The sequence below is a fragment of the Oryzias latipes genome, chromosome 19 (assembly GCF_002234675.1).
Source record: "Oryzias latipes chromosome 19, ASM223467v1".
Taxonomy (NCBI): Eukaryota; Metazoa; Chordata; class Actinopteri; order Beloniformes; family Adrianichthyidae; genus Oryzias; species Oryzias latipes.
In genome coordinates, this window is record NC_019877.2 from 6158657 (window position 1) to 6175063 (window position 16407).

The window sequence follows — 16407 nt, forward strand, 5'->3', positions numbered from 1 at the left end:
CAAGGGTTACACAGCATTTTCTCATCTTCTCCTGATTTACAACAATTTAAACACCAAATACTTAGAAATGCAATTTTACACTTATATATATATATATATATTTGCAAAGTTCTACAGATGAACTTCTTTACCTTGAATCTGCTTCAGTACAGCTCTCTGCTGGTTTCTGAAGTCGCTTTTAAAGGCTGGAGTAGGATTGTATAACATGTCCTTCACTGTTCCTCTTGGCGGTTTAGCAAAAGTCAAGACAGAAAAAATATAAAATTACATCACTATTGTAAGAAAAGCAAAGGAATAAATCATTTGAAATCACAAAATTCTGATTTGGGGAAATGTGGGGAAAAGTGACTTTAGCACCTAATTCCTGTGCATAATTGTGTTCAGCATTTATTGAAATATCTTGGCTATGACTGCTTCAAAGCTAAAAGAAAAAGAAGAGAAGCCTTCAAATGCAAGAGGATTAGTCAACCTGTTTGTTGGATTTCCAAAAAAGACTTCTTTATTCATAAGGAAGAAAATAGACAAGAAGTTAATTAGAATTGTTTGTGTGAATTAGCTGAAGGATTTCACAGCTGAGGCTTTTTCTAAGCAGTTTCCAAAATGAGACACCTTTTCAATTTACCCAAACTTCTGGAAACTTTATTACATCAGCATGTAAACAGAACTTTTACAGCTACAAACATGGTGGTTTTAAGCTCGCACAGTAAACATTGGAGTTAAAAAAAAAGGAAAATTGAAGCCACAGCAGAATTGCCTCTTGATTCCAGCAGATTCAAAGAAACATGTCTTCAAAGTAGTCGTCGAACTCTTCCTCCCTGAACAGATAAAACGCACACGTCAGCCGTGATCAGTGTCATTTGGGTGTTTCTGACAGTTTCAGCGCATCGAAAACCAGAGAAAGAAGAATGCAGGAAGTGTGGACACACGGAGAGCTTACCTGGACTTCTCCTCCACTGCTGGGGCGGGTCCACGCCAGTGGTCCGATTCTGATTGGCCCTCTGGCTCCTCCTCGGCTTCACTGTCTTCTAGAAAAGGGCCAGCGTTGATCAAGATTTAGGGTATCTATCAACATTTTTGGGTTACATTTCTCTGCTGTGATGCTCTTACAGGGGGATACAGGCAACAAAATGGGGAAACCTGTATGAAGGTGACCCACACCAAAATATCAAGATCATAAACCGCTTGTTGCATTTCAGATCAATATTTCCTCTGTCCCTTTAAATGACGTCTTTTTTGACATTTAACCTACTTCTTTCGAAAGGCATTCTGACGTCAGAAAATCTAAAGACTGCAAGACAAAAAACAAGTCCCAAAGGGCGGTGCAGAACACAGAATCATTTATTCTGTGAACTTTGCAAGTGTGCCGATACAAAACGACCCCTCCCCCTCTTCGATTCATCCAGACGTGTTTTATGAATGAAGGAAAATTATCTCCTTAAGTCGAATGGCTTTTATACTTGTCAGCAGTGGATGCAGTTCATTTTTCTGCAGGTTTTGTTTCCACTCACTACTTTAAGAACCACCATTTGTTAAAAAAAATGACAAAAAGTTTTATTTTTTTCTTTTCTTTCTAAATCCAGGTGTTTTTTGATTTGCCAGAAGCTAAAGAACTAGTGATTTCCATGTGACACAGCTTCCACGTTGTTACTTCTACAGTGAAAGTAGAGTTTGGAGCTGAATCTCCTTTGTGTCAGTTCTTTTTTACATTCACTTTGAACAAAAACATTTAACTTTGCATTGATGTGTAACAGGGTTACCAGTTAAACTGCTATTATTCTTGTTTTTTTTTTTTTTACTTACACATCCAGAGAAATCTCACTTTAACTATATAAACAAAAAAACAGATTCACAGAAAAATGCTTGCAGGGTTCACAAAGCTGATAGTTTCACCTCAAGCTGTGGAATTATTTAAAAACGAAATGTTAATGTCTGTTTATAAGCTCAGTTAGGACAGCCTTAAAACAGCGCGACACTGCCTTTTTTAAGGTGGAAAATTGATAAATCTTCATAATCAGGTATTTGAGGTTACCTTTACTAACCTGTCCTGTAATTATTTTCAAAATAAGAGCCCTTCATGTGTTGTAAACATAAAAAAATGTTTTCTCTTATTTCACCCAAAGCTCAATCCTGTGACTTCAATTAGGGAGAAGTTTGTTTTTGTCTTCATCCCGTCATCAGTACTAGTTGAAACAGGCTCATGGCGCACTTACTTACATCAATTCATGTTCCTTCTTGTTAATGGACGAATGTTAAGGAAAACAAGAGCAAGCGGGTGGAGTGAGGACAAAAATAGAGAGATATAAACTGTTTTCATTAACCAATTGACCAATTAATATACAGTTGCAAGAAAAGTATGTGAACCCTTCTGAATTAATTATTTGTCTGGGGGTTCACTTATTTGTTCCACCCTAAACCTTGGATTTGTCCTAAATAAACACATAAAAACACATTTGGTGTGATGTTAGTTTATGCAGATGATGTTTTGCTTTTGTTTGTGACCTAGCTAGACATCACGACACGTTTGCTGTTACATTCAGGCAGAAATCTGCGTATTTCCGAGGGCTCAAATACTTTTTTTTCTTGCAACTGCATCTCCAGGAACAACAGTGGGGGTTGTTTGTACACTAGCAGCTTGGAGTGTCAGAGATAATTAGGGGGAAGAGTTGTTTTAATGAATAAGGAACACACTTTTGCGCCGTGTGTGTGCACGCTACCTTTTTCTGAATTTTGTGACTCAGAGCTGCTGGAAGCGCTGGAGTGATCTGAGAAAAAAGAAGAGGAGAAAAAAAAGAGTTCAAGGTTTTAAATGTAAACATGGCTCCTCTCCTGAGTTCTGATGGGATTACAGCATCTGGCGTGAGGAGGAGAGCGGACGGATGTTACCTCTGCGCTTCTTGTCTTTGTGTTTCTTGGAATGAGACGATGTTTTCCTCCTCTTCTTTTTCTTCTTCTTTGCGGGCTCCTGGTTCTCCTGCGACGCTTTGTTTTTTTTACTCTTCGCCTTAACTTCCTTCCTCCTAAGGAGAGGAAAGTTCACCAAACTGTTTTCACAAATCAACTAACTGCGGTGAAATTGATGTGGCATGTTTGATGAAGATCTCTCACAGACTCACAAAGCTGTCTTTGAACAGAAAGATCACACAATATAATAACGTAAGTGTCTTACTTGTGATGGAAGTTGAGTTTAAAAGAGCATTCGGGACACAGTCCTGAAACAGAGCAGCATTGTTATTGCAGGTCCCCTAAAAAAAACATTTTTTAAAAATATCTTAAGTCCTATAAAACTTTAGAACTTAAATTTAAATATTTGTGCCTTCTTAAAGAAAAAAATAAGGGATGCAGCTATTTTTTGTGTGTTTGTTTTCATTTTGACGTTCATTCAACCAGGAAGTATATTTACAGCCACCAAAACTATTGCCATCAGTTTTGGGGGCTGTAACGGTCACTCAGCTTCATTTCTGAAATAAAATGTAAGCAAAACTACATTCTAGCCCATGTGCAATCTTGTGGGGTCCAGATGACCCCACTCCCAACGTTGGGGTCATCTGGACCCCACTAAGACAGTGCACTGAACCTTTTTTCTTCAATGATTTGTGATCTTCACTGGTGTCCATGGATTACATGAAATCTTTCCACCTTTATCCACCTTTGTCACGGTAGGGAGAACACGTCAATTTAAGGGTGGGGTCATTTTGACCCCACAAGATAGCACAAGGGTTAGAGTGCTGCAACCAGCTTTTCAGAGTAATATGCTAATCCTTTTTAAGAATCTAACACGGAAGACAGTTGCTGCCCTCATGATGTTTCTCTCACACTTCAGGAAAGCCAAGTTACATCTCATAACTGTCAAAACAATAGATTTAAAAGTGTCTGGCTGTGACCTGCCGCGCTAATCTATTTTAAAAAAAAATTAGCAATTTCTCTCTGCTTGACTGACTTCCCTTTGACCACTTCTTTCTCTGCCTAAGGTAATGTTCGTAGGATTATAATGAACTGGATGTTTGACTCCCACACATGCGATGCTTTCACACCTTCATTTCCATTATGACGTTTAGAGACAATTAGAGTTTTTTTCCCTCTTAATGTTTAGGCTCTTTTTATGCAAAGCGAAACTCGTCAAAATGCTTCACTTCACATCGAGTTATGTTCTCTTCACTTGTTGGTTAAATGAGACTGTAGCAGTAAAGGTTAAAAATAAAAGGACAGTTATTACTGTGCTAAATACAAAGTAAAAAGCCACACATTTATTGCGGAAAATCCTTTATATATTCCTTTATAAATAATTAAGGTACAGATTTTTTGTTCAATGTCTTACTCAGTTTCACCAAAGCGTTCTTCTTTTCCCCGTGTTCAACGTAGGCAAAATTGACTTCCCAGCTTTTTAGGCCCTCATTCTTCTCACAACGTTTGTTTCCACACTGGAACTGACCTAGAAAAAAGCAGAAAAAAAACGGTAAGGCTGCAACGACGTCATCGTTGTGCTAAACAGTCCTTTAAAAAAGCCACCGAGGGGGATTTGAAGTCCTTTCCAGCTCATCCTGGATAGAAAAAAATTGTTTTAAAAAACGTTATTAGTTCACTGTTATGTTATAAAATGAAGTAAAAAATTGTATTACTGTTGCATTGTGGGTTAGGGTTACTTGCCTGCAGAGTAAGTTAGTGTAGAACCGCCTCTAAATATGATTAAATCAAAGTTGGTCAATATTTCTGCTTTCTATAGACACATTCCCATCATCAATCCTAACAGAAGAATATTCCAATGGAAGACTTTTATGCAATTAAATAAAATGCTTCACTCCACAGGTCTTGATAATTGCCTAAAATCTAATATTCTGTATTTCCATTTTGGGCCAAGTAATTCAATGCAAAGGAAGAGATGTACAATATATAAAAAAAAAAAAATCTTATCAATATTATACCAGCTACTACATAATTGTTGTTAGCTAAATTCTTTGACGGCTACATTTGCAAAAATTATTTAAAAATATCAAAACAATTACATACGAAGGGCATATTGCTACTTTGACTCATTTCCAATGCTTCTTAAAAAAAAAACTTGGCTGCATTTTTCTAATTGATAAAGACAGAACTATATAATTAAAAAAAAAAAAATTACATGACTAAGCAACCAAGATACGTATTACTTTCAGAGCCTAAAAAATGTTGATTGACACACTAAAGAGAAACGGTATGTAAAGGATAAAAGCTTTATTCTACAACAATTCTGCTGCTCCTTATTGCCTCTTCTCCACTCTCTGTCTTCATCTCACCACATGGCCTCAGGCCACCGTCCAGCCGCCCTACAACCAGCTTAAAATCACTACAGGATCTTAAGGTGGCACTGATCTGGTCTCTGGGGTTTCTCCTGATGGCAACAGAGGGACTGAATGCGTCAGAGCTGTCCACGCTTGGCTCAAAGACCAGGAGAATGATCCTCCAGGGGGGAAAGTGATACCTGCCCTCACCTGCCAGAGCTCACGACTCTGTCAACATTCACGCGACGTGATGCTGGTCTTTGTGGCTACAAGCCACTTGGACTAGAGAGAGGGTTTGCTCTTCACGTGCTGGATTAGGATGCAATGACGTCAGCTAAAAAAGAAGCCACTTCCAGCAATTGCGTCGACAGGATTTGTCTCTGCAGGTGGCTTAAGAAGTCAAAAACATTAGATTCGTTTTTAAAAGCTCAATAGAACGTCTTTACATTCAAACACACCTTTAGAACATTGCTGTTAATGTCTTTGATGATTTTAGATCAAATCCTAATTTGAACCAATGAAAAACTTCAAGGGACCTTAACTCTTTCGTCAGAAATTAAAGGATGAGGCTCAATCTGAAGCTACATATAAACCTCTCTCTGCAATGTGCGTTCAAGGAGAGGGACCTGGCCGCAGACAAGATGGATCATTGGCTGGAAAGGGAAATTCTACAATTTACCCAAACCATAAGCATAAAAGTTACCCAAAATTGTTTAACCTTGTAGAAAAACTTTTATTAAAGCTTACCAGGTCACCAGTTAAAATAAAGAGTTTTTTTAGTGATAAGGGAGTACTTCTGGTTCTGGATGTTGATGTCTGCAGCCAGGTCCTCTTGCGTTCAATGAAAAGTCTATGCAAACGCGTGTTTCGGGCTTCAAAACTCTCATGTTCATGTGTCGCTACGCAAGTTTCTACACCTGTTTTCGTCCCCTACCACTGAACACGTGTTGCAGGTTAAACCAGGCTGAACTTTGACCAATCAGGGACTTGGATTGAGGCTTAACTAATGGATGACGTCCCCTTGAATTTGCAAAACTGTTTGAAAATTGATCGTAGAGAAAAAATAAATAAATGGAGATTGTGCCCGGACGGAATTATATGACACGTAGTCAGTCATATATCGGAGTAGAGCTGTAAATGTAAAAGCCTGAAGTAAGATTTGGGAGATTTGCACGACTTCGACATTTCGCACCAAGCCTCTTCCAACTGTAGGCGGTGGAAAAGAAGAAGCCCCTCCCTGTTTGTCCAGTGTGAACACCATGGGCCGTCTACACTTTCAAGAACCTGCGTCAAATGATCAATGTTTACGTAGCTTTCCACGTGTTGCTAACTTAATTTAGGAGATCATTTTGAACAAATTTGATTATTAAATCACTACCTCTGCGAGGGAAGCCAACCAATCTAGTTACGGTCTTATACGATATCAATCAGGGCATTTTATTCATCTTCTGTTTGTCTGACATGATGATTTTTTTTTTTACTGTAATCTTATGTCCAGAGTGAGCGCAGAAACCTCCTCCAAACAGAATGTTCTTTTATAAACAATATAAATGAACATATTAAGCAACTATTGACCTCCTTCAGGCTTCTTAAGGCATGAAAGCCCTTGAAGAGAAATGAGTATAAATCAGTTTCACAGCAGCTTCTCTTACAAAAGCCATATGGGATCAAAGGCAGACATTATTCAACCCTTTAGGCCCTACAACGTCTAACATAAAAGGTAATAACTACTTTGGTTTTCATGAGACTTTTTAAACAAAGACATAAAGGGGCACTTTTGTTTCACAGCTTTAGATCCACTCAGTCAAATTTGTACCCAACGGAGGACTGTTGATGAGCTAACTGTTGACGAGTGAACGGTTTCCTCACGCGTCAGGCTAGATAGGCCTGACTAGCTTCTCAAGAAAAAAAAAAAAAAAAGCTGACAACAGGTTGGTAAACTCGTTAAGAGAGGGAAACTCCTTTCCTTTTACGTCAATGCTTAATAATGCCAGCCAGCAGCTTGAGATCAACACGGATATTTACCTCAGGACAGATGGCAGGATGATTACGAAGCACTGAAGTCGACGGGCTGTAACTGACTCACGATAGACACCGAAATGGACACCAAATTAGGATTTCTACCTATTATTACACATGTTGCTTTGTTCTCCACTATGCAACTGAACTGCATTTGGTCATGCATGCATAGGTAGCAAGGAAAGCCATCGCTGAGGCTCTGATAGACAGTAACTCTGAATGCTGAGGAGCTTTGGGCTGATAACTGACGCATTTCGTTTGACTAACTACAGCCTTGCAGGATATAATTAAGTATAGAGAACAAACCCTACGGGGAGCATAGACCTGGTTAAAGCAAGGCTGAACAAGCTGTCTCACCTTTAATTTGGACAGACTTTTCCAATTCCCTTTCGAAGGCATTTAAGGAAAATCGCTGAAACGTATCAGGGTGTGACATGATCTGTTTGGTGATGCGAAGAGTACTTTTTTTGGCAGCTGACAAACAGATTTGATAATAAAGGTGAAGCAGAATTACAAGTGGGAGCACTTTGAAAACATTTGTTCAGGAAACCCCCTCGAGAAGGGAGTGTAACCTCCACGACCTTTGGCCCGTTAACCTTCCTCGTGCTGACAACTCCACTCTGGGGCTCCAGAGGGAGAAAAACACGACCTGAAATGAAAGCACGGCCTCTGCACCGCGGCTGAACGTCTGCCGGAGCGTAACAGACCTTCATGACAGCTTTTATATCACCATTTCTTCATAAAATGTTAATTAAGTCGAGTTTACGTTTGAGTGCCGGTGACTGCAGTAACATTTTCTCCTTGTGGGTCACAGTTAGTGAGGCTTCTACAAAGGCAACAGTGTTAAAAGCTTGGAGAACGGAAGATGTTTTATCAACGAAAAAGGGAGAAAGACATCAGAAAGGACTCAGCAATAAATCCATCAAGCACATCAATCGTGTTGCGAGACTGCCCGGTAAGGACATTTTCAAATAGATGATGTGTCTCTTCGTAGAGGAAAACAAGTCTTCTCAGGATCCAAGAACTTCACCTTGTCAGACATGAGGCTGCAAGTAACTTTGGTTAAAGCTCTGGAGAATTTATGAGTTTCCCTGTCAGAGCATGCGACTATTAGGTATAGAAATGCAAACACATATGAGGCATATTAATATAAAGGGGGCTCTCAGTCTCTTACATAACATTTGTCAGTCGTCCAAAAGGGCTTGGATGCAAGAGTTGAAGGTATAGTCCCATGCATCCGTACCGGGGTTGCAGGTTCTGCAAATTTTTGGGTTGTTTGGGTCATGGAAGGTCGTAGAAGGGACCGGGAGTGAAGGAGTGCAGGTGTGCCTCCAGTTCCCTTCAGGCTTGTTAAAAATTGACCATACCATTGTTGTCTGTGTAGTAAATGTATCGTGAAGTGTTCGTCACGACTAACGTATGTTGCATGCACTTATGACATATGGGTGAGTTACTGCTTTATTTGCCGTCGGTAGCTGTTGTGTTGTTCCCTTTGGTAAAAACATTCAAACCATCCTCATTAAAGTCCCACTCCAATCATGTTTGGATCTATCTTCAAAGCATTCCAGTGGTCTTTTAAGGATTTTCATGCCGTTTGTAGCCAAAATCAAAGCGCCTTCATTCGAGCGGCAGGGGTTCATCACAAATCCATCATCACATCCGAATGGGGCGGAGCCGGGAGGGTGTGGCTCGCCGACTGTGGCAGCTCTGTCAAAGCTACTGGCTTTTTCCGACAGCATTAATTTATTTGAATAAAAAAATCCTCAGACTTGCAAATGTCCTCCAGCATGAAAAAAATGCTACAAAAACATGTTAAAAACGCACAAAAAACACCATTTGCATTGAAGAGGGTCTTTAACCTGAAGCGATCTGCTTATCATCCCAGCAGAAATAAGAATCCCAATGCGTCAGTGCAAGTACAAAGCGCCAAGCTGTAGCCATCCCATAATAACTTCCAAACTTCCTTTGGAGATCCCGACACGTGTGTTTTGGTTTCGTAAATGAATTTTGGCTTTGGAAAGTTTTGGCCCCATTTGTTTTTGGTCGTTTTCTCCCGCTGTGATGTCATCATTTTTTGGGGGGTGAGGGGAGGTTGTTCACCTTCCCCAGCATGTATTTTTTGAGTATGTGCTGTTGGGTGACTTAAAGGCGCAGTAAGAGAGAAGAATTGCTCAAAAAATCTGGTCCTTGCTGTCCAGGACTTCTGCGGGACAGAATAATATGATCGGGGATAAGAAGCGCGTAGTTTTGGACAAAATACACATCTGTCCCCCACATGAGTAACATTGAATCTGTGAAATGAAAACACACTTTCGCTTTCTGGCTTGAATTTGGGTTTGTTGTTGCTCTGAGTGAGGAGGTTAAGAAAAGCACTGAAACGTGTCCTTCCACATTCAGATTTCCGTCTGTCCGGCAGCGGCTCCCTTCCTCTGGGAACTATGATAGCGGACAAACCTCGGGAGTGGCGGTTGGAGTGAAGTGAGGTGGACCTGTCTAATCCCACTTCCTGTAGGAGCGCTTCATCCTCTGTATTGCAACAGAGGATGAACTGTCAGAGAGCAGGATTACAAAGTCTTAATCTAGAACAATATATTGGCTTAGTCAGCTTTCTCAGACACACTTATGCTTGTGAGACTGCAGCAGTGTACAGATATGCAAACTAGACGTCTGGCGCCATTTTATTCCACCATTGAGAAGAAAAGAAGTTGATGGGGATTTACTACTACCTTTTCCTAATCTGGTTGATGAGCAGAATGAAACAACCTTTGAAGGTAATCCTGCAAATAACTATCGCAAATGTTGGACATGAAACAGGCTTTAATCATCAGGATTCCTCAGAAACATCTAGATTTTGTGGAGGAAGAGTGAGGATGAGCAAACAGAGACCTGAGGGGCACGGTTTGCGTCAATACATCCTTTTCCCAGAGGTTTGGGCGTTAAAAAAAACAAAACAAAACAAGAAAACAAAGACAAAAATCACACGAGAGAACGTGTCAGAACATAAGCTGAATGAAAATGACACAAAGATGTGAACAGGTCTCTCCTGAGGACAGGCTTCTGGTGAAAGCACTGACGGAGTGTTATGTAATGCTGCAGGGAGTCTCTTTACCTCTGGCACCATCTAGTGGACGGATTTATCAATTGCAAGATAATCCATTTTAATTTTCAATTCTTTTCTTTTTGCTGTTGTTAACAAATTCTTGTGGCATTTTTCTGAGGATGGAGGATGTAAATAAAGGAAATGAAGCTAAAAATGTGCATTTTTGAGTATTTTTTTATTCAAATCATTGTGAATCAGGAGCATGTTAAAAAAAATGCAGGTTGACAAAGATCGTGCTCGCCATTTTTGTTGCAGTACTAATGTTAGGTCGGGGTTGTGAGGGGCTGTGAGCTGGCAGAGAGCTCAGTTACGGGTGACTGGAAGGGGGAGCGGGGGAGGGGGTTGCTCTGCGCCAACAGTCCCAGTGACAGCTCAGAGGCGAATTTCTAATGAACAACTGCAGAAACTGTGTCTTAGAAAAAAACCCAAGTTTTATGATTTTTGGTTAAAAACGGCATCATCATAATTAAGAGAGCACTGGAAATGCTTTGAAAACAGATCTAAAGATGATCGGAGAGGGTCTGTATTATGTGTGACTGTCAAAATAATATCAAATGTTTAAAAAGATCTTTAAATCCTTTTTCAGTGTAACAACATACGATGTCTGTCCTTCTTTATATGAGGACTAAAGGAAGTGAGACGTACCTTTACCAGACACAACTTCATTCTCCGTCCGCCATCGAAAGCCAAACTGTCGGTTGCAGAAAGACAGAAAAGTTGACCAACGGAATCAGTTAAAACTCCCAGAAAAACATGAAATGGGTGAAGCAGCAGAATCTGAAGCTGATGGGTAAACGCTGCGTATTTTATCTGCTGAGTCATGAATTGTCTCAATCATCACAGATGACATTTTAAGCACAGTAAGTCAAACGCACATCCATAACATTGTTTACTGAGTGAATTCCACACACACGTTAGGATTTGTTACCTTTTTTTTTAACCCTTGTTCTATCTTGTGGGGTCCAGATGACCCCACTCCCAACGTTGGGAGTGGGGTCATCTGGACCCCACAAGATAGAACAAGGGTTAATAACTGTGTGTGCCAAATGTCAAATGTCCATTTAATAAATTGGCATTTTAGGGGGAAGTTTTTTATTGTGTGATTCTGCTGTGATCTCTGTGACATCTACTATCCTTTTTCTAGGGGGGGTTAGAGTGATGTTCACGTTGCCCCTTTGAATCATTTCCTGTTAGAAAAGTACACAGCAAAAAACAGGCCACCAAGAAAGTCAAGAATTGTTCAAATACTTTAACTGAGCAGAAGAAAGAAATGTAAAATAAAATCTTCCAATGGGGTAAGAGAAAATATTTGACCAAAAATACTAATATTAAGAAAGTTTTTCAATGTTTTCTCAAGCTAAGATTATATTTCTATGAAAAAACGTTCTTGATCAGATTATTTTACAGAAAATAAGACATTTGGTTCTTGAATCAAGGTCTTCTTACCTTCTTAAGACTCAGTTTTTGCAGTCAAAACGATCGAATTTATTTGAAAGGAATCCGAACAAGTCATATGTAGTAAAGCAGTGTTATTCATATCTATTTATTATTTTATTCCTTTCATAAAAGATGTTTGACTAAATCTGTTCTTAACATCTGTAAATCCCCTAAATAGACGTAAATCTGAAAATCTGCTAACGTTCAAATCACTTCAGTTCGACACAACGTTGCTTTTAAAGATCGCCGTCGGACCAGAAAGCTGTAATCTTTTTGAAGGATAAAGTGTAACAAAGGTGGTCAGAAGCCTCTGGGTTCTTTGTTTTTCTTCACCTTGTTCTCCTTGTATCTGCTAAGGTCTGCTATGCAGTACTCCTTGAAGAGTTTGTCGTAATACTTCTTGGCCAGCTCCTTTTCCCTGGGGGAGAAAAGGCACCGGTTGAGGCGAGGGCATCGACAGCTCCGAGTTCAGCGCCGGACTCTGGAGGATCACCATGTCATGTCTTCTTCGTCCTCGTCCCTCCAGAGGAAGCGGTGGTTTTCGCGCAGAACGTCCAGATCCGTTTTATCTTTCACCCTGAAGGGGAAAAAAACGTTTGACAAAAACCAACAGAGGTTCCAGAGAATCCGATTCCCAGCAGATGAACTTTTCAGGGAAGCGGCTTGAATCTCTACGTACCCAGAGCGTTTGAAGTCGGCCATCTGCCCTCCATAGTAGAGGATGTAGTCGCCGACAAACTTCTTATGCCGCTCAAACTAGTCATTTGCTTAAGGTCTTCCTGTTTTTTGAGAGATAACACTTGCAAAGTGCAAAATAAATCAGTTTCTGCACTAAAATGTTTCCAAATGACCAAAAACAGAAATCATCCATCCCAACCTATTAAATTCTGATTTAATGTTTATTAAAAAAAGATACGGCGTTCAAGGAAATCAGGTGGGCTCTCCTGTTCCGGGCTTCTTCTCTATAGAAAAAAAGAAATGCGGTTTACAACAGAACTGAGTAAAGACAGCAGAGTCACTCATTTTGCCTTCCTGAGCTCTATTTAGCTACATAAACAAAGAAATAAGAAAAAGAAGTAAAGAAAAACTTGGTGGAAAAATTATAATGGGCTTATTTATCACTCAAAATACCATCAGAGGTTCATTTTTTGGTTAAGTGTTACATGTCAGAACGGAAATGGTGTATGTGTGTGTGTGTGTGTCAGGTGAGTTACCTGTCCACTTCACTCGAGTGCAAACTGCGGTGAGCGACCTTTGAATGTTGACCTTTCTGGAAAGGCTTCTGCAGGAGTTCCTCCTCGTGTTTCCTTTCAGACATTCATAGAGTGCTCATCAAATCAAATGTTTACAGCACTTTTCATACTCATTTTTGATTTCAACTGCATGGAATTTGGCCACCTCAGCTTACGAGCTTTGTGTTCAGGAGTGTCAGACAAGAGAAGCAATGCTCATTGTTAACCTTTGTGTTGTGTAATTATCACTTATTTATTTGTTTGTTTGTGTTTTTAGTACAATGTAGTAACATAATGTGTTGTCAGGACTCATTCTTTATTATGAAGTTGTGTGTGTCTGTGTGTGTGTGTGTGGGGGGGGGGGGGGGGCACACAGAAGTTTTAAATCTTTAAGGGAAAAAAAAGCGAGGTGGGAAAAGTAGGAATCTGGCTTTGTATTTGAGTGAGGAAACAATATTTCAGGGACTTATCCACACCAGCAACCCTCCCCTCTAGGGGACCCTCCCCCCTAATCAAAGCCAGGAGCGAGACCATTGACTGTATAAAGGAACTGGACAGAGGGATTTCAAACAGGAAGTACCTGCTGGCTCCAATTGGCCATAGATTTCTATACAGAAATAAACAGTTATTTATCAGTCATTCACCAGAATGAGTCAGAATAAAAAAGTTATTTAAGGTATAAACGGACCAATCAGATGCCTCAGTAAAAGCATGTGGTGCCCGCTGGCCCCCACCTTGGACATTTGATTGACAGATTATCCTGAGTCACTTTCAGTGGAAGGGGAGTGGACTTCCAACAAGCTTGCTCAACAGCAGTCGCCATAGAAACATGGCTACGACCAACTCGGACCAATCACTGTCGGCTGGCAAACGGTGGCTCCCGTCTCGCGGAAAAAAACGGCTTCTGAATTGGTTTCATTTCGCTGGAGCCGAAGGTGAAGTACTTTCTATGGGTGACGCCACAGCCGCTCAGTCCAGGTCTATATACGCTCTATGAGCGAGACCAGGAAGAGCAACCCTGTGCACTGAGGAGGCTGGTGTGGAGGATCCCTCTGAGGAAAACACTCAAGTTCAAACAAAACATAAAAATAATGAACCACATGAAAGTTAAAACAGAGATTAATCAAAAAATAAATGGTAAAAAAGCATTAAAAAGGGATTAAAAGATATATAAATAAAAAGGATTATATCAAGCAAGGGGGGGGGGGGATTATGAATTGATAAAATCATTTAAATATCAAAGAAAAATCTTTCTTAATTTCATCTTAAAGCTAAAATAACACAGTTACAAGACAAATAATAACTGAGTGCTGCAAATAAAAGACAGCTGATAGAAAATGTCTCTATAAATCTATTTCCTTTACAAATGTGGACTCTTGTAGATGAAAGTTTTACCTTTTACGAGCTCTCTCTGAGGATTCTCCCTGTTGATCTTCATCACTAAAGTCTGAGTCATAGTCTCCCCCACCATGGACCTGCAGATTCAATCAAACCTTCACTAAACAACCAGGATGGACGAAAATCTGTGGTTAGTAAAAACCATACACAAGGTCATTGAAGTGATTGAGTAAAGTACAACTAAAGCATCCAAATCAAATAAAAACAGTCCTTTAAAGACTTTTTTTATGTGTGCAGCAGACATGGATTATTTCTCACGACATACGGGACTCATTTGTGTTTAACACAACCGGGTTTAGTTTGCTTCATGAAAAACATGGAAATGTTCTTTTCTACCGCCGTAATATCATACAACGAATGCGGAAATATCTTTAAAACCCTTTTTGAGAAAGAAAAAAAAACACTATTATTTTTGTCATCCCTCCTCATTCTTCTCGGATCTAAGACAGCAAGTGTTTTGTTAAAAAATAAAAAATCGCAAGTTCGGATTATTTTCTGCTGGTATCATATTAGATTCCCATTAATATGATCTGAAAATTGTATCATAGTTTATCTACCTGTACAAGATTCTCCATGAGTATTTTTTTTCTCCCGAAGCTGCACACGAATGTTTACATTGACAGACCGTCGGCTGATGATGACGTCAGTGAGCACAACAGCGTCGCGGTGTGATTACGTCATGCTTGTTTTTCCCCGCCTGCATTCGTTTTTATTAATATTTTTATTGTTATTTATTTTAATAAATAAAAAATGTTATATAAATCTTTGTATGTTGTAGCATTTTAAAAATCACAAAGGCTGAGTTATTTTGAAACCTTTTTTTTTTTTTGGGGGGGGGGGGGGTCCTTTAAAGTCAAAACTTAACAGAAGACTGTTGTTGCTCTTATTTATCTGTCGTTAGCCATAAGTAAATAATTTTAATCATTTCTTTTATTAATCTTATTTCAATACCAGTTGCAAAAATATATCACTGTATTTAGGTTTGGACTGAATGCACCTAAAATATTAATAAAATATTCGAAGTTTCCCTTTTTTGTTTCTAAAAACTCATTGTCAACATTAAATTTGTCCAGAGTGCATCTTCACTTTAATATTTATAATAGAAATATTAAAGTGATAATATTTCCATAGACAATACATTAGAAAAATAAAAGGAGAATAATTTTCTAAATAACTTTTAATTGTAGTCATTTTTATTTTAAAGATAGGGTATTCCTTTTTTTGTTGAGGTTCTTTTATTTTTTGTTGTTATTTTGAGAATAGATTTAAATTCATCAACTAAAATGCATCAAACACTATTTTATTATTTGGAGGTTATGTTCAATTTTAACTTTTGTTAAAATTTACATAAGTATCGACCTCTTAACCCAAACGCAAGTCACCTTCCACTCTTTTGTCATGTCTTACAGAAATATTTGATGGGGTTAATGTTTCACTTCTCTCAAATCCCACATAATGTAATGGATACATAAAAGCTGTCACCATATCAGTGCAAAATACAATTTATACATAAACGTTTAGGTATGTAAGGTATGATGGATACCATGTGTAGGTTAAAGAAAGTATATTTCGGAACAAAAACAAACAATTCAATATTGAATGAATTGGAGAATAAGAATTATGAAGTAAGTAAGTAAATCTTTATTTATACAACACTTTTCGCAGAGAACTACCCACAAGGTGCTTCAAAATGTAAAAATAAATAAATAAATAAAATCAGAGAAAGAACACAGAATGGCACAGGGAGTCTGAAGCAGGTAAAACCCAAATAAAACACACTCAAGTATATGAGTGAACAAACAAACAAATAAAAGTGAACACAAGAAAAAGTCAGCTAAAAGCTCTCCAGAATAAAAATGTCTTAACTTGAGTTTTAAAACCCTCAACTGAGTCGATCTGCCGCAGAGACAGAGGGAGGTCGTGCCAAAGTCGAGGAGCGACTGCCTGAAAGGCGAGGTCTCCCCTA

The 16407-nt window shown here is 39.1% G+C and overlaps 1 protein-coding gene across 2 annotated transcripts; it reads right to left on the reverse strand.

Moving 5' to 3' along the window:
- Nucleotides 1-610: 610 nt before the first annotated feature.
- Nucleotides 611-15112, reverse strand: LOC101163615 (protein FRA10AC1). Of its 2 annotated transcripts, none has more exons than XM_023949598.1 (14): nt 14999-15112; nt 14439-14518; nt 13026-13118; nt 12728-12773; nt 12491-12567; nt 12305-12388; nt 12145-12229; nt 11020-11065; nt 4316-4429; nt 3167-3209; nt 2884-3017; nt 2715-2762; nt 938-1022; nt 611-815 (listed from the first exon to the last, which is right to left on the reverse strand). In XM_023949598.1, exons 1-14 carry the CDS (start codon nt 15014-15016, stop codon nt 773-775), a joined length of 996 nt encoding a protein of 331 aa, XP_023805366.1. In that variant the 5' UTR covers nt 15017-15112; the 3' UTR covers nt 611-772. The 2 variants fall into 2 exon arrangements, with proteins under 2 accessions (XP_023805366.1, XP_023805365.1); XM_023949597.1 differs by having other exon boundaries at nt 938-1025.
- Nucleotides 15113-16407: the final 1295 nt, after the last annotated feature.